General features: G+C 40.0%; 1 protein-coding gene across 1 annotated transcript in view; it reads right to left on the bottom strand.

The window, feature by feature from the left end:
• Positions 1–2120: 2120 nt before the first annotated feature.
• Positions 2121–27062, bottom strand: part of LOC108638684 — a 66554-nt gene continuing 41612 nt past the window's right edge. Inside the window, exons 44-69 of the mRNA XM_029957849.1 lie at positions 26204–26335; positions 25258–25407; positions 24694–24810; positions 23782–23955; positions 22864–23071; positions 21691–21857; positions 20489–20601; positions 19515–19596; positions 18325–18487; positions 16116–16351; positions 14984–15097; positions 14525–14653; positions 13888–14049; positions 11995–12159; positions 10964–11129; positions 9911–10095; positions 9237–9329; positions 8758–8962; positions 7659–7846; positions 6875–6972; positions 6294–6478; positions 5039–5241; positions 4406–4589; positions 3667–3776; positions 2654–2773; positions 2121–2264 (exon numbers count right to left, since the gene is read on the bottom strand). Of these exons, the coding sequence (XP_029813709.1) occupies positions 2121–2264; positions 2654–2773; positions 3667–3776; positions 4406–4589; positions 5039–5241; positions 6294–6478; positions 6875–6972; positions 7659–7846; positions 8758–8962; positions 9237–9329; positions 9911–10095; positions 10964–11129; positions 11995–12159; positions 13888–14049; positions 14525–14653; positions 14984–15097; positions 16116–16351; positions 18325–18487; positions 19515–19596; positions 20489–20601; positions 21691–21857; positions 22864–23071; positions 23782–23955; positions 24694–24810; positions 25258–25407; positions 26204–26335 (3993 nt within the window). The remainder of the gene's footprint in view (positions 2265–2653; positions 2774–3666; positions 3777–4405; positions 4590–5038; positions 5242–6293; positions 6479–6874; positions 6973–7658; positions 7847–8757; positions 8963–9236; positions 9330–9910; positions 10096–10963; positions 11130–11994; positions 12160–13887; positions 14050–14524; positions 14654–14983; positions 15098–16115; positions 16352–18324; positions 18488–19514; positions 19597–20488; positions 20602–21690; positions 21858–22863; positions 23072–23781; positions 23956–24693; positions 24811–25257; positions 25408–26203; positions 26336–27062) is intronic.

The raw sequence follows: 27062 nt of genomic DNA, 5'->3' as shown, positions 1-27062 counted from the left end.
ATTATCTCCTAGTTCAGAACACCATTATTTCAACGTTTGCATGTTATGTAAAGGCAAGGGAAGGATTTTGCAGTGTTAACCTTTTGCTGAGGAATAGCTGCCTTCCAGGTAGGGGTGGAGAAAGGTAATGCATTTCTTTAATCAATAGACTTAAAATATAGAAAAGGATTTAACAGATAAGACGTTTTCACACAACAGCAGCTATAGCACCTTTATGGGCTGGATAGATATCAATCACCCTTTTCAAACACATCAGCTGATTTCTGAGAAAGGGCTTCTAAAGGCACAAAGGGAGAACGTGAAACTGGTACACAGATACCAAGAAGGGTGTTTCTCATTTAACAGTGTACACGTTAGTAAGGGAAAAATCAGCCAGCATAAAAATGAGAAAATTATCAAGTGCTTTCAATTATTTAACCATCTCATTTCTACTGTAGCTCTCATGTGTTGGAGCACTTCCCTTGAAAAAAAAAAAAAAAAGATAACTTTGTCCAGAACCGCTGAACAGCAGAGTTTCATTTCTGGAGAAAAAAGAAGTCAGCATCTCTGCTGACTCAAAGCTGATAATGCTGCTTTCACAAAGTATTCCACTTGTACTAATCTGAGCTGGAAGAGACCTTTTGTCAGCTTTTAAATGTATTTATGCTATGGTTCAAGGCTTGTGGAGACACAATTTTGCCACTGAATGGGAGAATTCTTTTAAAGTAATTGATACTATTATGTTCAATTTCCTTTGGTTGATTATAGTTTCTTGTCAGTATACTGAAATAATTCCTCTTGCCTTCAGGGGTTCTGGTGGAAAGCTTTCCTTTTATACTATATGTGCTTCATTATATTCATTGTCTAACACTAATGCATTTGCACTGCTACTGTTCTCCTGCTCCTGCCTCTAGCTTGTCTACCTAAAATAACTTCTATTTTTGGGTGCTGAAAGGGTTCTTCCATCTCCAGGGCTGGTATGTGCCATTCAGAACAGGCTCAAGCTGAAATGAAGAAGAGATGAAATCCAGGTAAGTGGTTAGTAAGTACAAGTGACATGTAATGCAACCTGTTATTACGCTGAATTACAAGAATCTATGAAGGGAAAAATAGCATCAAATACATTTATGACATCAACAAGCTGTGGGAAAAGTACTCCAGCGTTTTAGATACAGTTTTATCTTGGATACACTAAACTGAAAGAAAGATGTAGGATTCTTTCACGTTTGATAAATTCACGTTTAGGAGGGAAAGAACAGCATTATGTCTGCAGTTTATGGGCTCTGGCTAGTTCAGCTATTCAGTGGAAGATCCCTGACAAGAGTGAATTTCTAGGAAGTGGTGCAGAGGTGGTTGGTTACTCCAGACAGACACTTTCTGTTTGGTTCTTTGACCATGGCTGGCTGTCGGTTACTGTGCGTGACTGGACTGGCCACGACAGACTCTTTCACTGTGTCAAACCCAACTCTCCCTTACTGTAGTTTGGTCTGTTACACTTCCTTCTCTTTAGTGTGTTTACATATTTAGAGACTTTACTCATGTTAAGCCTCAGCCCTTCCATTTTTTCCCCATGACTGTTCTCAACTGGTTCACAGTTTAAGTAAAACATGGTGTACAAAACTGGATACAAAAGATGAATAGAGAAGAATTATTTCTTGTCTTAAATATGTTTATTCTTGTATACATCCTCAGTGTACTTTGCTTGTTTAAGAGCATGCTTTAATAGCATGTTATTGGTAACTGAGCTTGTGATCCACCTTCATTCCAATCCCTTTCTTCAGATGGGATAATATAAACCAGCAGCACTAGCTGACTTCAATCATTCAACTACCAAGCCGTTCTAAAACTCTGTTTTCAACTGGATATTCAGACTTAGATTTAACAAAATTTGTCTCTGTATTTCATATTCATGTGTAGAAGTTTATATAAGAGTGTGAAGTGGGTGGGCTGTGGTGTGCTGGTGAGGGAACAGCAGGAAGGGGAGATAGCCAAGGAGCAAGACAACTGTTTCCAGGAACTCAGTTTTGCTCATTCCCACAGTCAGGTTCATTAGTTTTATTTTCTCATGCATTCTTGAATTACAGGCATGTAAGTACTAGAGCAATGCAGTCAGAATATTCAGGAGGGAAAAGAAATTAAACTCACCACTGTGGAGGGATTTCCACAGGGACAAAATTCCGGTTGCACAGATGAACAAAAGCTGCTGCTGAGCTGCAGGCAGCCCCCGGGGCTGGGGACTCACAGGTGTCCTGTGTACACATGGTGTAGAAGGGCTCGGGGTCCACCTTAACACAAAGGGATTGTTTAGGGGAGCAGGGGGCACCTGCAGCTGCACCCAAAGGTTTGATGTGGGTCTCCCTCCTCCCACCTCATTAGGGCCATTCATAAACCTTTATTCTCTTCTGAACATTGAGGGGGTTATTTCTATCTCCAGATTCTAGACCTGTATCCTAAAGAGTGGTGCAATCATGCCTCCACTCTGTGGATGTCAAGGACCTCAATTTATATGTATGGTGATAATAACAGCTTTTTTTTTCTGTCTGGATTGCTGTTCTGATTATTCTAAAGTAATCCATGACCAAACTTCTACATCCTTGCAGGGGTTATGTGTCCTCCTTTGAAGAATGACACTTGGGTGATTCAGACACTCCTTCACAGCTGAAGTTCTACTTACAACTTTGAAGCAGTTCCTAAGAAGTGAATGTGGTTCTTCAAAAAACACTTTGCAGATGTTTTGCTTGCCTGTAATTGGACATGACTTCTCTTTCTTCGGTACAAGACTGCACTTGTTCACCTGGGAAAGCAGAATTACTGAAGTTGGGGGACTTTGTTTTTTAATACATCGGGTTAGGATGAATTCTTCAGATTTCCAGTGTGAGCTGGTTTAAAGGAAGATATGGGCAGCTCAGTACACTGCTCTAATATTTATTGTTCAATAATATTGAGATGTAACTAATCTTACAGATTAGACATTGTTTTCTTTTTCTCTTGATTCTGTTATTCACTGACACAGCAGGCAGTTGGTTAGTTCTCTTGTTATGTAGATCTGACAGGTCAAAGATGTGCTTTTACTAGATCTTTTTAATGCAGAAAAAAAAAATCTTGCTATCCTTGCTGGGTTATTCATAGATAAAGAAGTCTTTAAAAAAAAATCCAAATCAAACAAAAAGCCCCAAACAAACAAAAAAACGAAAACAAACAAAAAAAAACCCAAACCAACCAAATAGTTCTTTAAGTGAGTGTAAATTCTAGTGATTTTTAGTTATTAAGAAAAATGAACTGGCAGTTTAATCTGTGATAACCCTCATCCTGCAGGAGCCAGACCTTGCAGGCTCCTCCTTTGCCTCCTGCTGTTGTGCAGCCGTGGCCTTGTGGCACTGGAACTTTGCTGGAAGGAAGGTCAGTCTCCTGGGAGAGAGTTGCCAGCCAGAGCTCACGGTTCAGGGTGAGGTGACTCCAGCAGTGCAGTGACCAGTGCTTTTATCTCAGGCTTCAATACCTGGCCAGATTTAATCTGACTGTGCTTTCACTTTCTATATTACATAGAGTTGAGCTAAAACTTTTGGTCAGGAAGGATTTTTTCAAGCTCCATTTGACCAGCACAGCTGAGTCCACTACTGAGCACACAGTGCCCTTTGTGCTCAGCACCCCTGGTGCCCTGCACAGAGAAGCTCTTGAGCTCCTTACCTGCCAGCTCTGTGTGAACTCTTGCACATTGTCAGTGAAGGAACCATTAGGAAGCATCCATTCATTCCCAGCTTCATTATCATTGGTACCAAAAAGCCCAGCTGAGATACCTGGGATGAAATTGAAATGGGGTAAAATAGTAGTTGGCAGGAGTAGATGCAGGAAAGTTACAGAAACTGTCTCTGAGCTCCAGTTATTTTTACAGGAGTGCTCAGCTCCAACATGAAAAAGAGAAGGCATGTCCAGATAGCCATTCTGGGTTTGTCCCAGCCTGCATTGCCAGCTCTTGTCTTAGCTGGTCATGTGTTTCTCCTGACCACATCAAGGCATCAGATCCATCCTCTGCTAATCTTGGGAGTGTGAGTTTTAGAATAGTGTGGGACACATGAATAGGAATGCATTCCAAGTATACCAAAAACCCTGTAAGGTTTTAGGCCTCCCTCTCTTGTTGTCTTGCAGGTCAAGCTAAGCTAAGCCAGCTCTAAAGCAGTGATTCTCAACAAGGGTTTGGGGCTGGGCTGACTGCATTACATGAATCATCAGTAATCCATAACCACTTACTAACCACTGGAATGATTTGGCAATTACTGGGAATGCCTAGGGCCATTTCCAGTGTGCATAAATGAAGAGGGGAAAAACAAGTGAAAGATAACCCAGATGCTGGTACTACAGTTGATAATAATTTAGAGAGATAAAAAAATGACTAACAGCTGACAAAGGCTGTATAATTGGTACTCACCGTGGTGCCACCCAGCCAGAGTGACAGTACAGAGATCATACTGAAAGTCACAGGATAGAGAAACTCCTTTCTGATTAGATATTTCTATTTTGTTGGTTTCTCTCCTTGAATTAGTGGTATTCTTTTCAAGTGATTTATCCAGTACTTGGCAGTTCTCTTCTGTAAAGGAGAACATCTTGGAGATCTGTTTTAAAATGAAAATGCAGTTTCAAATCTGTCACTGTTAAAGTTCAATAACAGGCAAGCTCAGATGGGACCAACTTAGCCCAGAATCAGGGAATAAGAAGGGAGTTGTGTTAAACTTCCAGAAGAGCAGACAGCACAAAGCCTCCAAGGCTACAGGCCCAGTTTGATCTCCAGACCTCTCTAACAGTATCATCCTCTGACATGATCTAAGAGAAATGCTGAAAATTTCCTTTGGTGTGCAGGGAGCAAAGAGGCAGCCCTTGCATTAAACTGGCTTTGTTTTGGAGAGGTATTTTCTGATTAAGAAGTGGTTACTTTAAAGCACTTGTCTGAGAGCTATTCTGTTCTGTGTTTTAAGCTTTAATATTTTGAAAGCTTTTTTTGTTGTTGTTGGTTTAAGATAATTTCTGCTGTGAAAATGAAGAATGTTTGACTTGCTCCTCCTACCTTCAGTCTTGGGTGGATACTGATCACAGTCTGGTTCATCTCCACATACAGTGATCTTGAGTTACTGGTTTCCTCACTTAGTATTATAGTGAAAGCATTGTGGACAAAATCCTTGGCAAGAAGTACACTGCACTTTGATGCCAAATCATAAATTTTTCCATCAAAAGTCACAAGATGCTTGGTCCCCACTAACAGAGCATGATCTAGAGATTTCAGAAGAAACATTAGTGAGTTTCCCAAAGAGCAATGAGTGCTGTGCATACTGCAACACACAGCTTCTGGCTGGCATGCTCTTAAAATAATTTCTCAAGTTATTATTACATTGACATTACCACATTTACATTTTAGTTAGTTACACTGTAGTTACTCTGCAACAAAAATTTTACCAGAAACAAAGCAATTTAATGATTTATTTTTCATTATAGATTTGCCTGGGTGTCCTGAAACTTTGAGAAACATGAATTGGGATTCAGAGCTCATTTTGGTTTATTGTCCTGCTACTTGTAAACTTGCTTTTTTTAAGCACACACATACACCCTACACTTCATACATTCTTATGCAGAAAACAGCAAGAATATTAACTCTCTCCAGAAACTGCCCTTCCAAACCAGAGCAGCAAACAGAGCTGCAGTCCCTGCTGATATATCACTTAGATTATTTGGTCACTAGGACTGACTTTCACAGCCCTCTTTGTGCCTGTCAGTCCAGTGGGAGGAAACCATTAAAAATGGCTCTTTCTGGAAAAGCCATTCTCTCTAAGGGACAGTTGGGATTGTTAATGCAGTTTTTTAGCATTTAGCAATGCTTTTACAGGCAATACTGTCTCTGAAGTTTTGGTAGGGCTGAGCTTTTCCATCCCAGAGTCAACAGAGGTGGGATGACCAGTTTCAAAGCCTCCATGCCAGGACACAGCCGTGGGTATGACTGGCACTGAACCACAGTATCAACTCACAAGGGCATGTGGATAAGACAGATAAATAGCACCTGCTGATTTCTAGTTTCAAGAGTATGAAGTGTGAAGAGCTGGAAAATTTGCATGAATATGAAGCAGAGGAGTGTCACTTTATGCCAGCTTTGCCCAGAGTGTTGCTCTTTTACATACCACTACTGTCTTACAGGAAAGACTATATAAAGTTGATGGAAAATTATTAATTAGCAACCATCCATAGTAAAGTACTATTCCAAATCTGATTTTTCAAATATAGCACCAAGTGGACCCAGTTACAAAAGAAAGCAGCACGTTGAAAGGGCTTACATTCAAAGGGACTCTCCACCATCCTCCGTTTGAATCTATAATACTCTGCAAGGATGTTGATTTTGTAGAGGTCTTGCAGAGGCCTCATTATTTTCTCTCGAACGAGATAAGTAGGAACATTTGCCAGCTGTAGGGAGTGGTCTCCTTTGGGCAGTACTGGCAGTTTTATTGCCACGGAACAGTTCCTGTGGAACGCAAACAAAACGGTCAGGAGCCTTTATCTGCTCAACTGAGGACATGCTGTTGGTTTGCTATAAGAAATGTGGAAGTGAAATATTCATAAGAACTGCAGTGTGGTTAGAACAGCCCCACACTGGCCAACAGCTGCACTGCCCAAGGCCATAAAAGGCCAGTTATCAGTTGTTACTATTCTTTTGCTGCCCAGTAGCTCCTGTTGAAAGGCAGTTGGGTCTGACAGCCCAATGTTCAGAAATGAACATTAGGGTGTCTTATGCCCAAAGCAGGAGGAGTTGGGTGTCTGTCCAGAACCCTCAGCCTGCAAACTGATAGGAAGACTAACTATGCACATATCCATTTAGAACAGCACCCAGCATCAGGGATCCTGCAGGAACACCAGTTACCTGGCTGAAAAACTGTACAGGTTGAGCAAGGGCTTCCGGATCTTCCTCACAGCTCTGGAAAATGTGGCCTCTGCCCACCTGAACATCTGCTGTGTGGTCTGTTGGAGAGTCAGAAGAGGAGATTACAAAACTGACTTCAGGATGGCTTCAGAGCAGGGCCAGTACTTGCTAAATCGACAGTCAGTTTTAAATGGACAGTCAGTGAAATAGCACTTAAGTCTCTCTTGCATTTGTCACTTGCCTGTCATTTAGAGGTTAATATCCAGAGGGCAGGCTCTACTCACAACAGCTACAAAAGATGGACAGAAATATGTCCTTCCTAAATAACATTACTTAAAGTATACCAATACTTCACTGAGTTAATGCACTTCAGTAGCTTGCAAAGGATTGGTATCTTTGTTAATATAAATTAGCATGATATATTTTATGCTCCTCATTTTAACTAGAAGATCCCAAATCTGTACATTGTTTGCTGGAATCACAGTTCATCTTCTATGGAAGAAAAGCAAAATCTACATGAATGACAGATTGCTGCTGTGCTTTCAACCAGAACTAGTGAAACAACCTCTCCTCTAGCTGGAAAAGTACTGCTTTCAAGGCAGGACACACACTGCAAGAACAGTAAGTTAGCTGTGCACAAGTTTGTTATGTGTAAAGATAACTGCACTATTTCCATAAACAAAATAGTTAATCATCTTTGTGTATCCATAGTTCAAAGCTGAGACTTAAATTTGTAGGCCTTGCCTTACAAACCACTAAAAATGGAGAACTGAGTTATACCAACCGTATCCAAGGCTGCTTTCACAACCTTTAATGCCAGCTGGATTGGTTCCATGAGCCATGCATCCTTTACAATATTGGGTAAAAAAGCCTGGATTTTCTTCATGTACTCTTCTGTCTTCTCTTTCCAGACCTCATCCAGTGGCTTCAAGGTTACGTCATAGTAGGCATCCTTCAAAGTTGCTAGTGGCTCTGAAGCAAACACATTAATGAAACAAACCTTAGCTGGTGTGGTGCAAAGTGGTTCTTTTCTTGTTTGTTTGCTTGTTTCCTCACAAATTCCAGCATAAGGGAAGGGGAGACACACAAAACAGGAAGAGGCAGCTTTGTTTTTGTGGCAGTTTGGGCACATTGCACAGCTCTGTGTGTGGACAGTGTTAGGGAAAACTGAAAGAGGCATTTAGCTCTAATCTTGAGCCCCTTTTAAATACACTGCTGCTGTCCAAAAGATGTGAGGAGTGCTTTGCAATATGCCACCATCAGAGTGTACTGCACAAACTACATCTGATTAGCAACAGGACAGTTTGGTCACAACCGATTTCAAAGATGGTATGTCAACTAAAACCAACTTTTGTGTGGGAAGAGCTTAGAGGTAAGTGGCCCAAAGTGAGGTTTTACTCTTGTGAGAACTCACAGCTAAAACTCAAAGGTTTCAGGATGGGCCACAGTCCAGCTGAACAGTGAATTAGAGACTACTGGACAGGCTTGGAACAAACAGATCAAGTGAAATCCGATTAGTACAAGCATTCAAAACTCAAGGATGGATATGAACAGCCCTTTGGGAGGAAAGGCTTGCCAGGGAGTTGTTAGCAGAAATACTTCAGCTTAGGAATTAGGGCTCTGTTCTCATCTGAACTCGGCCTCCTGTGACGCAGAGAATGTCTCATCACTGATTTCATTAGAAAGGTGCTCACAGAGAGCTTACTTTGGGTTTATTGCATCAAGGCTCCCACTCTGTACACTAAGAGCCAAGGTCAGCACTTTTTGCTGGATCAAAATAGAAACCTTTATGCTGTCAGCATATTTTATAGTTTGTAGTCAAGTTTGTTTTGCCCTGCACTGACATTGTCCTTATTCTCCTCGCTTTTCTCAGTTTTGCTTACTTTGTAATTCGTTCTGCATTTGCTGGACAATGCCTTGAACTTTATCCAGGTAAAGCGGGACCTTGCTCCTCAGGATCTGCCCGATTCCACTTTGCTTCCACGCCTGGGCGACAGCTCTGCCCCCGCTGAGCAGGAATCCTGCTGCCTTCTGCAAGGCTGTGGAAGGCCAGCCAGCTGCTTCAGACAGGAAACCAACTTGCTGCACCTACAGTGGTTCCCGAATAACAAGCAATATCAAAATACACACTGATCTCGTGCAAAGCTTTGACTCCGTGGTGAGGCAATTCTGACTCCTCGGTGTGGGTGCAGAGATACAAGATCTCTACATGAAACATGCTCTTTGTCTGAGTTAGCTGTCAGCACAGGAGTAATCATTTAAATGTTTGAGCAAAACAAAACAACTGCAGGCAATGTAATGATTTTAATTAACACTGCCTGAACACCTCATGGTGTTTTCACAGATATGTACAGATACTTACTGATCTCCTGAATCTCCACATGTATCCATCAAACTTCTTTATCTTTTCCATCAGTTTGGTTTTCAAAAGACTCCCAATTTCATTAAGCTTGTACTGTAAGATTAATAAAAACCTTGAATTTATGACTTAAACCTGCTTGTTCTGGGTCCAAATCACTCAAAGTTTGTACTAGTTTAAATGCCAGCAAATTTCCACAGTGGCGTCCCATTTCTCAGGGGGAATTACTTCTGCCTTATTCAATGGATAGACATGGGAACAGAAGGTCTAAGGATGAAAATTCAAAAACCCTCCTCCAAGCAGAGACTATGTGAAACCCTATTAGAAGTCAAAGCACAGTCAGGAATACTAATCTTAGTTTTGTAACCAACATACTGAGCAGTTACTGCTGCTCTCATTTTATTTACTTACCCTCCTCAGAGGACTCACCCTTCAGGAGAGGGTCCCGTATTTTCTGTCTCTGGGTATGGCTGAACTTTTTAATTCTCACCATGATAACTTTTCACATCAATGTGAAATTAACGTTATTATGAGTTTATAAAATTATATAATTTTGCCTGGCTACTCACCAAAACTCACACCTGAATCCTACGAGGAAGATGTTCCAGTAAATTAACAAAATTAAACAATATTCCGGGAAAACCACACCGCAGTTAACAGCCACTCAAGGGTCTCACCTCAGCCTTAAGAACTGGATCCCCGCATCCATGAGCCAGAAAACTCAAGCTTCCATTAGCAGCTGCTAGAGTCACTTGTCCCGTGTTTTCCTGCCTTTCTCCATTGATGCTGAGATAGGTGTTAATGGCAGCCATCTCCTGCCCATCAGAACAAGCACTGACTTCCATTCCTTCTTCCAAATCCCCTTAGGGAACAAAAAGACAGCGCTTCGTTTACAGGAACAACACTGACAGACATTGTTTCAAAGACAGCTTTTAATTACTACGTAGTAGGTGATCAATCAATGTCTGAGTGTGTTAGGTGTTTGTGGGGGGAAAAAAAAAAAAAGAGATAAACAGGAGACAATTAGATCAGTGTTTGATCTTTCTCTTCTGTGTGGCTTGTGAACGACTTACAACTACAGATTTGCTACGGCAAATGAAGCACTGGATTGAGGTAAATCTAAATAGTTCTCTCAGTCACAGTGATTTACAAGTTTCTTTTCTACTTTAGCCTTCACTGTCTCGATGTTTCAAAACTGCTCAGCCTGGCAGGACCACCCATCACACACCAAAGGCACTTCTACCCAAGCACTGAGGAGCATAAACAGAAACGGTTGGCAAAGGCACGGAGAGTCTGGGTGGAGAGAGTTGAGTTGAACCAGTTACAAACTTCTGACTTCAGTGATTCACAAACTAATGATCCTAATCTCAAATACATCACAGCACTTACAAGTGAGGCCATGAACCTGTGAAAAATTCCTCTGCAGAAGTGTGGAAAGGCGAATCCATAACTGAAACCAAAACGTCTCCCAAACTGACCTTTGTGTAACAAGTTTTAAGTTTCAGCTTTTTTTTAATCTGAAAGACCTTGAATCACCATGAACTGACCCAGCTTGGCACTAGAGACACAGCCTTTCATCCAGCTTCTTCACAGCAATGACAGCTGGGAATCACAGAATGGCTCCAGTTGGAAGGGACCCATAAGGATCACCAAGTGCAGCTCCCTGCTCCTTGTAGGATTACCTAAAACTAAATCATGTGGCTACAAGCATTGTCAGTGAAGGTACATACCTTTCAGATACCCCAGGTAGTACTGAATGCACTCCTTTCCTTTTGAAGCTGCCACTTTTACTTTCTCTTTCTGATCAATATTCCCCTCCACCAGGATTTGGCTCTGGAGAGATGAGGAAGTAGCAGTTCCTGCCAGGCCTAGCCAAATATCTTCAAAGGCTCTTAACTGCAGCCATAAAGGAAAAACGTTTATTCAAAGCCACAACACAGAATTAAATGATTGTTCAGAGATGATGCTCGAATATCAGTGCTTCCCACAGAACAGTAAGTGGTGAGGGAAGTGTTTCCCGATGTTTGTGCACTGTGTAGGAGTTACACTAAGAGAGGCACAAGCATCAGAGTGACTGGCTCAGGAGCTGAATGATTGGATAGCACAAGGCTCCTGGACAAAATTTTACTGGTAGCAATGAAAGCCTGAGTACCCACATCCCTGCTACTGAAGAGTTTGGTTGGTGCTGAACACATTACTTTTCTACCTCACTCCGTTTCCACCACCAGCTTCTCCACCCTCTTTATTTCACAGGAAATTAAAAGCAAATGTGAAACAGAGGGTAAAAGGAAGAGATTTGCCTCAGATGAGCATCATATGAGCGTTTCTGTGCCTTTTTAAAGCCAGTTCTTTTTTCTGGTAAATGATGCTTTTTATAAGTATTGTATTTTGTTTCCCTCTTTTTTTTTTTTTTTTTTTTTGATGAGGTGAAAAAAACAAGCCTCAGCAAACAGATCAGTCATGCTGAAGGTGAGCTATAAAACCCCACAGCTTCTTAAAACTGATATACTCCCTTGATACACACTTATTATATTTGGGCTTGAGCTCTGCAGATAACTAATGTTGGTGCCTTCCTCTCTCAATCACACCACATGGACATGATGTAACTGCTCCCTTATAAACAGAACTGGAGAAACCAGGAATATTTTAAGCTGCCTGCTGTTTTACAGTCACTGGCTGCACCTGATTTGTTTGGGAGATAGATGGCAGCAGGCCTTTAAAATCCAAAACCCAGTGCCACTAAAATAAAATAAAAACTCACATCAATTTCCATAGAATAGTTCTTCACATCAGCAGTGCTCTGATTCTTTATGGATACTCCAATCAACCCCCCATCTGTCCTGTGATCACCAAGGTGGAATCTGCCCTCTGACTGCAAAATGATGTTATCTTTGTTGAGCTGGTGTTTTCCAGATAAAACAATTACCTAAGTATGCACAAAAAAAAGGGTGTTAAAGTTTAATTCTTCTAAAGATGGGTTCTGCACAGAGTAGTAGGAAGTTGTACAATGGTAGCATTCTCCTGGAATTTACACAGTGAAGAGATGAACAAAACTTGTAGTTTCAGAAACCAGCACATCTTCCTCCTCACACTGTCTCACTTTGTTACATCTTCAGTTTCTGTTGTATAAAAAAATACATTCAGTGATTGCAGCCTAAGACCAGAGGAACAGTTAGAAACTATATTTTGTTAAAACATCCACTTTTTTTTTGCTCCTGTGCTTCTCAGCAACTCTGGCTAGGCATTTTGATAAAGTTGGGGGGGGTGGGAGGTGAGGTGGATATTTGTCCTGGGTTTGACTGGGATAGAGTTAATTTCCCCTCAGTAGCTGGTGCAGTGCTGTGTTTTGGATTCAGAATGAGAATAATATCGATAGCAAAACCCAAAACATCAGTATGTTAAATCCTGTTTATCCTAAGTCAAGGACTTTTTTTTTTCTTTTCTTTTTTTTTTTTTTTTTTTTTTTTTTTGTCTGCCAGTGAGGAAGTGCACAAAAGAAACTGGGAGGGGGGCACAGCTGGGAGAGGTGACCTGAAATGACCAAAGGGATATTCCACACCACGGAACATCATGCCCAGTATATAAATTGTGGGAGTTATCTGGAAGGGGTCAATCTGGGTTTAGGAAGGGGGTCTGGCATCAGCAAGCAGGTGGTGAGCAATTGCATTGTGCATCACCTGGTTGGTTTTTTTTTTCCTTTCCCTTTTTATTATCATTATTATTATTTACCATTATTATTGTATTTTACTTTGTTTTCAATTATTAAACTGTTTTTATCTCAACCTACAAGTTTTACTTTGATTCTCCTCCCCATTCTACAGGGCTGGTGGGGGGAGAGAGAGGGGCTGAGAGAGCAGCTGCTTGGTGCTTAATTTCTAGCATGATGCCTTTGAAAAAGAAGGATCTAAAAGAATACAGAGGCATCTGATTTTGAAGTGACATACATATACATTCTTTGCATTATTAACAGGCTCTATCACACCTTAGTCTTGGAAGAAGTTTTCACAGGCATCAAAGTTTGGCTTCTGTTTCCCATTGCTAACAGAACGTGACCTGCTGGAAACTGGGATGTGTTTCAGTCACTGGGAACTGAAAACATGTATGTAAATGAAGACATTTTCTGCAAGTTCCAGTTTTTGTGTTTGCTGTGAGTATCTATAGGCAACTCAGAGGTCCAGTGTGCACCTAAAGAAGATCATGGATTGGTCTTCATTTTATGTGTTTAATAGAAATAAAGGTTACATTAAAGTTCAAAAATCCATCACTACCAGCAGAGCAATCATAAAAACCAGTAAACATTTACCCACAGGGGAAGGAAAGCACTTTTATTGCTCTCTAGTTTCCTTTTTGATCACTTATGAGCCTGTTTTGATATTCTCCAGAAACATGAAATTAAAAGACCTTTGAAAGAGGAATAGGAGAGAAAGAACATGGAGGAAGTGGGAATCTTTACACCCACAGCAGGGCCTATAGAACATACTACAGTGGCAAACAGAACCTTTCTGCCTCAGCCCATCAAAAGACACTGTTTATTTATTTAGGTCACAGAAGTATGGCAATTCTCATGAAGAGTTGCAGCTGAGGAAAATTGAGTCTCCAAAACAGTAATTACATTTAAAGTGAAGTAGGTTCAGTATGTTTATCTGAGACTTACATTTTGAAGGTCACAGAGCTCAAAGCTTGTATAATGATCCAGGGAAGAGCAGTAGTTTGTTTCTATTTTACCCAGAATCTTCTGTTTGGTGCATGGGGTCAGGAAAATATTTTCTAGGACAGCTTCTAACTGGAATTTATCAGGATACAAGAATTGATTTCTCTGCAATGAACCAAGAAAACAAAGTTAAAATATGACAACAGGATCTTAGACACTCCTGGGTGCCCACTCACCCCGTCCCTGTGCTGGTTTTTTGTTATTCTAGTAGCTTCAGGATTTTAATGTAACATTTTTGAAACATAACATTTCCACTTGACAGTGTTTTAGATCATCAGCCTTGTTTCTGGTTCCTGTCCTTCAGAATTAACTCTAAAGTTTTGCAAATTTAGAGCACAAGTGAGGCTTCTAGTTGGTAAAAACTGTTTCTTTCTTTAATATGCTACATTTATCTTTCTTCCTATGTAGAGAAATATGTAAAAGATAGAGTCAAATATTGATATTTCACAGAAAATTGGACTCCACAGAAGCTTTCTTAAAATCCATGCAACATTATGTCTAAAACAGAAATAATTTCTCATCTATTAAGAACAGCTTTCATAAAAATGGTGAGTTAACAGATACAACTACCTTCTCTTACCTCATATGTTAAATTGTGTTTGATTTTTTTGTCATCCCAGTTCAGATCTAGATATTCATTAAACAGTGTTGATTTTTGCTCTAGAGACCCACATGCATGCAGGTGTTCCATACTTAATATTCTCTGAAGCTGGAAGAGAGGAAAAAATTGACACACATAATTAATTAAAAAATAAATATGTTCAGTATATCCTGGGGCAGTACATTTCCTGGGCAAAAATACACCCCTGTGAGAACCCCTGAATGGTCTATATCCATAAAACACTGCTTCAACCTCTGCCAGGAAACCTGAGGGGTTGACAATTCTGTCCCGAGGGAAAGCTGCAGCCCCAATAAAACCACATCTGGCAACTTGAAACTAAATTCTTCAGACACGAAAAGATTGGTTTCAAGTAAAAGGCTTTCACATGGTAACAAGTGCAGAAGAAAAAAACCAAACCCCTCCCTTCTGAGAGTCTACCTGGCCTGCAGAGAGTGTCACACAGCCCACCCAGGCAGTGATGTCCACCTTGGATTTATCCTCCAGGGACAGTCGGATGTCAGCAGGCTGCCCAGCATTCCCTGCCAGCTGCAGCTGAAATCAAAGAGAAGGATTTGTCCAGCAGCAAGACTTGAACCAGCAGAAGAGCTGCAGGGTGATCCAGCAGAACGATCCCCATCCAGTGGAGAGAAACAGAACCACAATGAAAACTGCAACAGGCTCTGTGGTCTGGAGACCAGCACGGGGAAACTGTGCTGCTACAACCGAGGCAGTGCAAGTATTTTGTTGCCTTCTCTGGAAGCTGCCTGGGGTCTGTCCTGTACAGCAAATAATGACACCACTGGAATAATGACCCTACAAGAGAATTTATTCCTCTGAATAAGATTCTTGAGAGGTACTGAGTACTAAGTGCAAACCAAGAGCACCAAAGAACAAACAACACTGCACAGTTGGCACAGCTCATTATTGAGCAGAAAATCTTCAGCCTCAGCAGCTGGAGTGTCCTGATTCATGAAGCACATTTTCAGACAGAAAATACAACTACAGTCTCTAATCTTGAAGGATGATTTGTGGAGTTCCTCCTCCTCTTTTTCCCTACATATGCTTTGCAAGTGCACTCATAATTGTATTTTAAAGCCTTTCTAGTCTTGCGTATTTTTTTCACACTTGTGTGGCAATTTTCCATACAGTCCAAAAATTTATGTTTGCTCCACAGGGGTATCAAAGGTTTCTGGTTAGGTTGTGTTCTGGGGTTTTTTTGGGGGGAGGTTGTTTGTTTGAAGGTTTTGGAGTATGTGCACTAGAAATTTGTTCATTTCTTTGTGGAGAAAATTTGTCTGATTTTCACTGCTAGGCTGCCCCCTGTGCACTTCTAGCTTCCTACCATCCAAAATGGGTCAATGCTAAAAGTGCAAGACTGTCAGTCAAAAGCAGTTATGCTTAGAAAAGGAAACAATGCTGGTGGTTTGGACACAAGGAGAAAATAGCCCTTGGTTCTCTTTACATTTTTCATGGTGATATCTGGTTCTGCCATTCTCAGAGATGAAAGGCACACTAACAGTAAATACAGCATGACAGACGTGTATTTTGCAGCCCTTTCTCATGCTCTCACCTGCTGGTTGTACTTTCTGCCCCTTCTTTCTGACAGGGAATGGATCTCCAGTTGCTTCAGGGTGTAATTAAATGGGTGGGCAACAGTGGCTCTGTAGTTTGTCCGGTGTCTTCCAAACTTGAGAGAAGATGACACTGATATCTGATCCATAGCAACAGATGTAAAAGGAACTTGTGAAATAAAACAGCTCTCACATACTGACCTCAAACACACACCCAAGTAAGATTTCCCTGTACCTTTTCCATAGATGAATTATGTGCCTAATAAAGTCCTTTTTGAAGTAGTGAGGCAAATTAATGTTCAAATGAGGATATTCCTGCTACTTGAATTACATGGCACAGGTGAAAGGAAAACTATTCTCTGTGTTTTACTAAAACCATGAACAATGCTTAAGTTTGTTGAGGTTTAATTTTTGTCTTATCTTTAGGCACTGCAGGCTGCACTGACAGAGAGTGCTTAGAAAGAGCTTGCACAGTCAAAGCACATCAAAGCACAAGAAAAAACATTCTATATGTTAATGTGTCTTACATATTGCCTTTTATCTTTCTATTTTCAGAAAACAATGTAGTACTCAGCCAAGGTGCTGCATTTCAGACACACATACACAGATAGCACAGTTTGCAGCAAGTCAGTAAGTGTCCCCATTTAACCACACCTGGCAATCAACCTACCCCAAGTTCTCCTCGTTCTGTCATTTTTACTATTTATATTTTTAAAAATAATGCTGATTTAATTTAAGAAGGCAAAGACTGGTTTCAACTGTGCCATATTTGTCATTCTCACTACTTAGAGGAGTGAAATACAAAAAAGCTTTGACTACATCAGTAAAGCTGAAAACACCAAGTACAGGTATGTGTCACACTTCTGTGTGGGCAAACACAATATTATACCCATGCAACAGGTTGTCCATCCTTTTCAGCCTCACAGTAATGCTCACTCTTACTCATTTGTCTTAAATTCTATTTTTTTTCCCCTACGCTGCTTTGAACATGATGTTTGTACTATTCTTTCCACTCACTCTCAAAGGCCTTTACCCACTGCTTTAAAGCACATCCATTTCATTGCCTTGGGTTAAGGAGCAAGTTGTGGGTTTACTGCAAATAAAAAAATTAGCATGGCCTGAAAATGTTTCCAACAAGAATATCAGCTGCTCATCTTCCATAGTTGAAGCCTTTTACATTTCCAAGAAGGATAGTTTGCCTCCTGCTTGAATTCCCTGGCTTGTTTAATAAGATTAAAAAACAAAACAAAACAAAACAAAACAAACAAACAAACAAAAAAAAACACAGAAAAAAAGAAAAGAAGAACCATTTGATATTGCTGATATTTATTTGCTCTGGACTGCTGTACCTGGTCCTCCTCATTCCAAATGACAGTAAGATCATCCTGGTGATGACGTGCCGAATGTTTCACATATAAGTTGGCCCTGGCATGCCGTGGGAAAGGGATGGAGAGAGGATGGAAAAGTTCCACTACAAGGAAAAAAAGCAAACAAGTAAGATTTCCTCACCACAAATCATGAGTCTTCGTTTTTTGATAAAGAAAAAGGCATTAGGACATACTCTCTCACTGACAGCAGGGCAGCATTTGGTTCCCAGAGAAGCAATGTCTTTGCTCACACACACACATCACCTTCCCAACAGCCCAAATGACTGCAGTGTGCTGATTTCTGCTCAATGTGAGGAAATGCAAGTGAAAACAGGAGCCCTCTATCTACCAGCTAAACAGCAGTTACCTGCAATAATCAAAAGATTGATAGCTACACCCAAAGCAGCAAGAACAGCCAGGAAAATAACCTGTTTGAAGTTGAGAATGCCTTACAGTGGAAGAGGAACATCTCAAATAAGTAAATGCAGTTTTTTTCTTTATTTTCAGATAACAAAGCCTCAACAAAGTAGTGGCCAGTGTGATCAGTGCTCCCTTCAGTACCCAGTGCAGTAGAGTACCAGAATCTACTACAGTTTTAAAAAGTTTATATAAGTTTTATGTTCCACATCCACAAAGCAGAAATAGTATTCTGAAGTGGATGTTTCTAACAGCCAGATTACAATGAATTTAAAGCATATAAGATCCTAGAAGGCCTATATTGGAACCAGGATTGAAACCATTTGGACATGCATTTTGAATATGCATTTTGAAATCAGATTTATGTTGTTTGTTTTATTTTATAGTTTGCTATTGACACTGGCAAAAGACTTAAGAAACCTACCCTGAATGTCATGACCTCCAGGCAACTTTGGGAAGAGTCCAGTGTAAGTGCCTGTTACCTTTGTCTCTTTGCCATCCCACAGAGCAATGTGCCTCAGCATACGTGTCCTGTTGCCCTTTTGGTAAACAGTCATAAACACAAGCTGCCTTGGAACCATTTTTAACTACAAATGAAAGAGAGGAAACATTAAATCCCAATTTCTCTGAGAAGTTAAAAATCTAAGTGTAATTTTGGTACTATAAAGTCCTGTAGGGTCTAGTTTTAGGAATGTGTTTTTAAAAGTACAATGATACTCTAAGCCCATTGCTCTTGTATAAGCAGCTATTCATTTCTACTTGTCTTCATTTCTACAGTAAGTCATCTTTTCACACAATGGAACAACTGAGTGTCCCCTTTACAATAGTCTTTGCTTAATATACAATTTCATTTTCTCTTTCCTCTCACAGTATAATTCTTACAACATACAGAATAAATCCAGAAGATAACACAAACAACAATATCTATTTATGACATCTTTTCTTCCTTATTTAGAAAAAGAAATGTATGGTATCTGCATAATAAAAATTGGCAATTGGTCAGTTTGTAGTATATTATTTTTCTGATTTCCTATAAATCCTATATATGTGCTCCATCTATAGGAGCAAACAAATATAAAATCAAGCAGTGGACTCACAACTAATCTGCAGTCAAATGTTTGCTCAAGCTGCTGGAGAAATCAAGGGCAAAACACATCACACAGCAGGAGCTGTATTTGACCCTCAGTGTTTGGCAACCACATCCTGAACACCCCCCTCTAAAACGGGGCAGTCACAGCCTGGGTTTGCCCTCAGAGTCAATGATACCAACCTGGGACATGGTCTGTACTATTTCAAGGGAATTGGTGTAGCTGGTTCCAGTCAAAGTGAGCTTCGCTGTGACATTGAAATCCCTTTTTTCCATCCTGAGGCAGAGTTTGCCTTTTGCTTCGCTCATATCATAATTTACCTTTTCAAATTCCCATTAAATTAAAAAAAAAAAAAAAAGGAAAAAAGAAAGAAGAAAGATTGTTAGAATCTCTGAAAATGTGAACATCCTGGACAACAACAAAGATGTCAGTTACTAGTACTAGACATAATGTAGCTTGACTCCCAAAATATTAGACAAGTCTAATTTGCAGTGATGTACGTGATAGATAACTTGCAGATAGTTACCTTAGAAGACACTTCTGCTGCACTGGGGAAGTACTGTAGAAAGAAGGGATGAGTCTGGAGTGCTTTTATATTCAACTCTTCACTAAAGGGAAGAAATGTACTTTTGTTCAACAATATTTCAGGAAGTACACTCTCACTGGCAGCACAAGTTCATCTGAGTTACTCCAAGTCCGCCACAGGTTTCAGAGTTACAAATGGCAGTACCTTCCACTGAACACTCACCCAGCTCCCAGTTTTTGATGCATTCACACAAAGGTAGAGGAGACCAAAGAGCACCTTTGACCTCAGTGAAAAATCTGTGTGCATCCCAGGGGCAGAATGTAGCCCACTGAAACAGAAATTACTTTGCCATAGAAAATGCATCAGCTTTTTAAAAATTGTATAGGTACTTTGGAATCTGACTTTGCAAGAACTGTCATAGTTTACAAACTTAGAACTATTAGAGAATCTAAAAGAACTTTAAAGACTTTTCAATGCAAAGGTCTTTTGCTAGAAAATTAAGAAATATCTGAAATACCCCAAGGCTGAAAATATCACACCTCTTAAACATCCTCAAAATCCTAGTTTTATGCAGATACAGCCATACTGATTCCAACTTAGAAAACCAAGTCTCTGTAATTTTACAAGTTTCAATGGTGCCAAAATGATTTAATAAGATTTAAACAGTTATGTCGACTTAAGGTATATTTTTAAGTACTTGTCTGGCTCAAACCTAGAGTTTTATGGATTATTTCACTGTCTGCTACCTCGATGCTGTGGGGGCAGGCAAAGAGAGAGGCATACCCCAAGCTGTGAGGAATCTGCAGCCCTTCATAAACTTCCTGAGGTGAACAGGTTGTTTGATGTGACTACTCACTTTCTGCAAGATTTGTTATCCATTTCACCAGTGATTTGGTGATTCAAACAGTAACTTTTTTCCATGGAATCACAGTGGCCTAGTGATATTTCTACAGTGCTCAGAATGACTCTTTTACCCCTGCTGGTCTTTTTTCCTACTGATGGCAAAGGAGAAGTTTGTGTTTTGTTCATAGGTCAGCCTCAGAGCTCCTGCAGTTTCATTTTCAGTCAGGACTTCCTGAATTGTCACCTGTGGAGGGGGAAAATAAACAAATCACATGCCATAACCTCTACCCCAACATTTCACGTCAACTGAGCACGACTTCTTGACTCACTTAAAATCATCATCTTGACTGAAGTTTATCTTCCAGGCAGGCCTTCTAGATGCTTTCTGGATGTAAACCAAAAACCTCAAGAGATGTTTTCCATTTCTTCTGTGTGTTTCCATAGCTACTAATTTGCATTATTGATAAATATTAGCCTTACTTTCCATGTACCCTTACCTGATTTAAGTCTAAAGCCACTGTTTCTTGTTCATATCTCCCCCAGTCTCCTTTTTCATATACTGTAAAGAATTTTTTTTTTTTTTAAGAAACAGATTGGGCTCCATAAATCTTTTACTGCAGGGTATTTTCTTCCTCTCACAGCTCCTGGATCATCTACAACTTTATCCTTGAAATGCTATGGAATCCCTCTGGGGAAGATTGGGACACTTAAATATCAATACGTTTGCCAAAGTCTGTGGGAACAATAATTTCTGAAGTCCCATGTTACAGTTATACCTCATACATGAATAAAGCACCTCAAGAATTACTATCTCTGCTCTTCTTTTCTTCATTGAAACATTTGGAAGATAAAAGACACTTCACTAAATATTAAGGGGGAAGAAGCAGGGGATATATCTAATACTTTTCAATAAAATGTTGGCATTAAATATACACTTGAAACACTGGCACTTAATATGAAGGTTTAATATTGGTCTAATATTTATGTTCAGGAAAGACAACCTTTAATCTTGTATCCTAACTATGTATCTTGCAATTTGAAGTGGAGGTTAGCTCATCAGCTAGGAGGTGACAGTAAATGCATGCCTTCCTGAAATGATGAACCCTGAAACTGGGAATTTCAGGTACCTGACCAGTTTCCTTGGAAAAAGACCACTAGCTGTGGACTTAAGTTAAAGGAGGATTCAGATAAACTGGGCAAGTCACTTCTCATCTGCACTTGTGTAAACCTGGAGTAATTTCACTGAGGCTCCTGGAGGTGCTCTGGATTCATGTAAGTGTAACTCAAATGACAGCTCTAATCAAAGCACAGCAAAAGATCGAGGGTGGATTACCTTAAGAAAGAAGGGAAGCCCCAGATGATGGAGAAGTGATATGGAATGCTTCACCTCTGCCATGAACACAAATACACCGAAGAGTTGAAAGTCTGTGCCAACATCCACAGTCACAGTTATATCTTTCTCATCATATTGGATTTCACAGACAGTCTTGGCTTTGTTTTCTATATAGAAAGAACAGGACAGTGCCAATTTGAGTGGCATGTTTTTGAGGAATTTCAGTTCTGCCTGCATAAAATCAATCCAGCCAGCATTTGGGTCATCATTCGGGATTACAAGAGCTTTGACCTGTGATTGGAGGAGTGTAGAGTTTTTTCTGGATGTCCTTGAGCCTTGACCTTACAAAGTCTTGAGGTAACAGAGCTTGTGTACCCAGGATAAGGGTAAAGTGTCAGGTCAGTTCCCATCAGTCATGTTTTTTTGCAGGAGAGCTGACTAGTTCCCACAACCAACTGCAGCCTGTGGCAAGTAGCAGCCACTTCCAGAGAAGAGCTCTGAGCTGTTCTGACCTCTAGTGACTCCTCTGGTTCCAGCTACAGCAACCCAACACTGCTCAAACAACATGACCTGAAGGCCCTTTCCCCACTTTCCTACAAGCTTTTCATTTTCGAAAAAGACAAATACAGACTCCTGCAAGATAAAAGTGAGATGAGAGATGGGAAACCCCCAAACCCTTCATGGAGAAGACAAAATCACACAGACCACAATGTAAATCTGCATTGAGTGATATGCAGAGAGGATTAATGCCAAGCCAAGTTTTCAGAGGAGACTGGCTTCATCAGGGTGGGTGTGTTTCCCCTCCACAGTTCAGACAACAAAAGCCACTTAGAACTATTTCAAAGACTACTTTAAACTACAGTGGAATTCACATTTTTTTGCACTGTATAACAAGGTTTTTTTGTGTGATATTGGATCTTATTTTATGGAGGTAAATATCTCAGGGATAACCTGTTTTACCAGGTGTTGTACCACATGAGATCTTCCCTTGAGCTAAAAAAACATGTAATGTAACTAATCACAGATGCAGTTTCAGAATGACAATTTCACTTACAAAGAAGAGAAAACCTCTTTTTAGGTCTTAGTCAGTTTGCACCTGTTGGAGGAACAGTTGAAACATCCTCAGAGAGCTATTATAGAACAAAAAACCTGCCAGGGATGGCAGGTACCTACCTGATTCCTGTAAGCTGAGAATCAAGTTGATTGCCTTAGGATAACCAGCTGCCTGAAGTACCTCACTGCTGTGTACACTTTGGCAGAAGATATCCACTTGGTGACCAACATAATAGGAGTTTATTATGTATGTGATTGATGTTTCTCCAGCTGCAATGTGTACATATCTTTCTTGAGTAGTGTTTCTCCCTTGAAAAACCACATCTACCTAAAAAATGACACGTAGACATAAGTTCTCCAAACAACATTTAAATAGTATTTAATTTTAAAACAGGAGACTAATGGAAGTGAAAGGGAGTTCTCTCTAGTCTATACTTATGTTAAAAATCTATCCATCAACAAAACATATCTTAGCCTTTCATTAATCATCTGTGACTTTCCAGTACAAAGGCCATTCGACTGAATGAATTTCAAGCCACGTCAGCCTCATTGATCCGTGTCAAATTCTCATTAGGATCTCTTTTATCCCACAAACACATGACTCCCTTTATATAAAGGATACTTGATCCATGCCTACTGACAATATTTACTAGATAATAGGTGCTCCAATACTTCCCTGCAAGTAACACCCGAAGAAGCTCTTCTTTAAGTATAAAATTCCCTTTAAAGAGCATAGGAGCAATATTCCAGTCCCCTGTGCAAGGTAATGAAACTAGTCTCCTGTAGAGTTACAATATCAACAATACCCTCTGTACTGACACTGATCAGAATGAAATACTCTGGTTCAGAAAGCAATCAGTAAGAAATTTGCTTTTTCAGTAGGTCAGGTTTTAGCTGTCCGTAGTTTTTAAATATCAGAAAATCTCAGCTTCCATCCTGTACCTCACAAAATGGTAGTTTTCATTCAAACCATGGGCTACTACATCATAATAAAGGATAATAATTGTGTAAAAAAAAAAAAAGCCAAACCAAAACTACCTGTAAAGATGGTGGGACTCTGGCTTGCAGCAGCCATGGCAAAGTGTGATGGAAATTCCCTGTTATGTTGGTACTTGTTTCAAACTCCTGGATTTGTCCTTCAAGCACTGTTAGGTGAGTACCATAAAGCACTTTCATACTAAAGCTCTTGGTGACTTCCAGGTTCAAGACAGCCTGTGTGCAACAAAGGTAAATTGTGAAAAGAGAGTTTAGTAAAAGTTAAAGCTCCTGTTGGTCAGGGTTCTTTCTTTAGCTGAGGCAGTGTCATCTCAAATGTGTCAAAAAATTCATCTTGTCTAATTTTATAACACAACATAGTTACAGATGTCCCTTTTATTTTTAAATTCAGCATTTTAACATGTATTCTCCAGTATGGCCATGCCTTAATGCTATTCAAGCAGTTACAGGATTAATAAAGAGTAAGTGTTGTGTTGCAGGCTTGTGTTTCTCAGATAAAGAAACATGCCAGGTAATGAGAGCCTGGGAAGAAAATACCATTTGGAATGTAAACAGTGCAATCCCACCAGAACTCACCTCTGCCCAGTCTGTAGAAGGGACAGAGGAGGCACAGGAGCTGAACTGCACTGCCCTCCTCAGGCAAGGCAGGCTGCCAGCCCAGCCGGGCTTGGGCTGCCCACACATGGGAGCCAACCTCCAGTCTCTCAGTCTCATGGAAAGTTCTGGTCTAGTAAGGCATTATCCCAACCCCTCAGGAGCAAGCTGAGCTTCTGGACTCTCCTCAATAACAAACAAAATGAACAGCCAGACTCCCCTCTCCACCTAAAGAGCAAACATGTAAAATCCCATCTGCACCCGCTGTCCTTTGCCATCTCACTTTTACAGCTGCTGCTTCCATCAGGGCATCATTCCAGGCTGGATTTGTGTCTCCCTTGCCATTGCCTGGTAACTTACCTGCAGCTCAATCCTGTCTTTTATTTGCAAAGTCTTCAGCACCTCTAAGTTATGAGTGAGTTTGTAGTTAAGAGACACAACATCCAACTTCTGGACAAAGTTCAGTTCTTCTGTAATCTGTTCGGTCCAAGTAAATGTGACAAAAGTTAACTGTGGCACATCTCTGATATTGAGACTTCTCTGATTAATTATAATTATTGAACACATTAGAGTAAAACTGAAAATGAGGAAAACTTTACAGTGAAGAATTGTACTGTAAAAGGGACTGAGCTGCACCAAGTGAAGATAATGGATAAGAAAGGTTTGATACAATTTGCCAGTGGGAATCATGGATCATTGTTGCTGTCATATTTGTTTGTAGGAGTGACTGCACAGAAAGAATGGCTGGAAGATACTGCCTTTATTTAATTAAGGTCTTTAAAATCAAACCAGCCCCTGCAGGGTATTCCTAAAGGGGCCTCATGCACAAGGGGCCTATCTCAAATGGAGAAACAATATTTACAAAATCAATTAGCTCACTTTAACCTCTATTTCACATCTCACTAACATGGAAGAGACACTTACTTGCTTGCTGTTCACACAGAAATGAATAAATCTTTTATAGAAGTCACTGGTTTTTTCTGATATCACATCAATTAACATCTTCATAGGAATGCCAATGTCAGCAGCTCCTGGAATGTTGTGGGTTAGCACTGCATCCAGCTCTTGCCTTTCCTGTTAATATTTCACAGCATAGATAGCAAAGCATGTGTAGAACCCAAAGCTTGCTGCAACACAGAGCTCAAACAAGAAATTTAGCAAATCTCTCTGTCCTGCATTTAATATTAATTAAAATAAATTGCATTGAACTTAGGGAAATTACACTTAGGGAAAGAGAAAAGAAACATCAAGCCTAGGTAGGATAAAAAATATATATATATTTCAGCTGAGAGGAGAAAACCTGTAAATGTTTCTCTGTGGTGGCAAAGAACTCCCACTAGCTATCTTGTTTCTCTGTGGCAGAAATATGCAGAAATTACCAGTTAGGACAAGAAAGTGAATGATCACAAAGAATAAGACACCTGTGTGTGTTCTCTGCTCTCCTGCACTGATGACAAGAAAAGCTAAACCATCAACAGTTTAACTGTCAACAGGAAAGCAAGAGATTCACAGCCTATCTTGTGTACTGTCTTACTTAAATAAACAGCAGTGTCTCAATTAATCCCTGCCTATTATTTTGCAATGTAAGTCACGGTGACACAAGGAACATCAAATAATACAATGTAAACAACAAAATTTACAAAGAGAATAACTAGGAAGTGATTCAGGAAGTGCCAGAGCCTGTATCCTATTATCCAGTATATTTGTTACTGCACATTACAGGTGCCAGATTTCCAAAGATTTTATTTTTTATTTTATTTTTATTCTGGCACTTTTTACTAAAAGCCGACTATTTGTTCCCAATAAAATAGTCTAGAGTACATTACTCAGTAATTTGTGCATACAGTCTGACAGCATGAGGGATGCTTACATCAGTGACTTTGAGTATCAGGAGTCCTTGGAATTTACTTTCATCAACAGTGATCAATGTTTGTGAATCCAGGTTCATTTTATCCGTCAAAATGTAGCCTGACCCATCAATTTTCACTGGTGCTCCAAGATCCTGTAAAAGAAAAAACAAATTTTAAAATTCACCACTTTTACACTCACCCACATAAACACCTAACCCCTGAAACTTTTAGTTCCTAATAGCAGCTTTAATAGTACCTAGCTGTAAAATGAGGTATATCAGGCAGCACAGCCATAGGATGCCTCAGGAATCCTGACAGCTTTTTGTTATATTTTTTACAGTTTGTCTTTTTTAATTTTAATATATCCGATGATTTTTGATAAATGAGCCAGAAAAAATAGAACACAGGACAACATGGCAGCTCTTCTTGCCTAACTGAAAACTCAGTTTTCTATGCTTAGAATTGCTCCAGTGGCCCAAAGCATCCATAATTCCAGTGAAACCAAAGAGTATACAAATGTTTATTATGGCAGCTCTGTTTTTGGAAGAGAGCAGGTGAATCTCATCTACGTATATTCAGATTTACTCTGGCTTGTACAATGAAACTACAGATTATTCTGTGATAACATCTCTCTCAAACTTTCTGTACACTCAATTTTCTGATCTGAAGATTATCTATTTGCTTCATATATTTTCATACTATTTCAGAGTTTGGTTGTCAAACTGCTGAGAAACTGTTACTGCTGATAAAGCCCAAGAGAATTTTGAATACTTTTTATTTCTGAAGATTAAAGCCCTGCTTTAAAACCATGCTTAAAAAAAAACACATCAGAGTTAGTACAAGCAAGTCCATTAACTGCAGGTACTGATTAATAGGAAA

Source organism: Manacus vitellinus, unplaced genomic scaffold, assembly GCF_001715985.3.
Source record: "Manacus vitellinus isolate BGI_N305 unplaced genomic scaffold, ASM171598v3 scaffold_12_pilon, whole genome shotgun sequence".
Classification (NCBI taxonomy): domain Eukaryota; kingdom Metazoa; phylum Chordata; class Aves; order Passeriformes; family Pipridae; genus Manacus; species Manacus vitellinus.
This window is presented reverse-complemented; position numbering and strand designations above follow the sequence as displayed.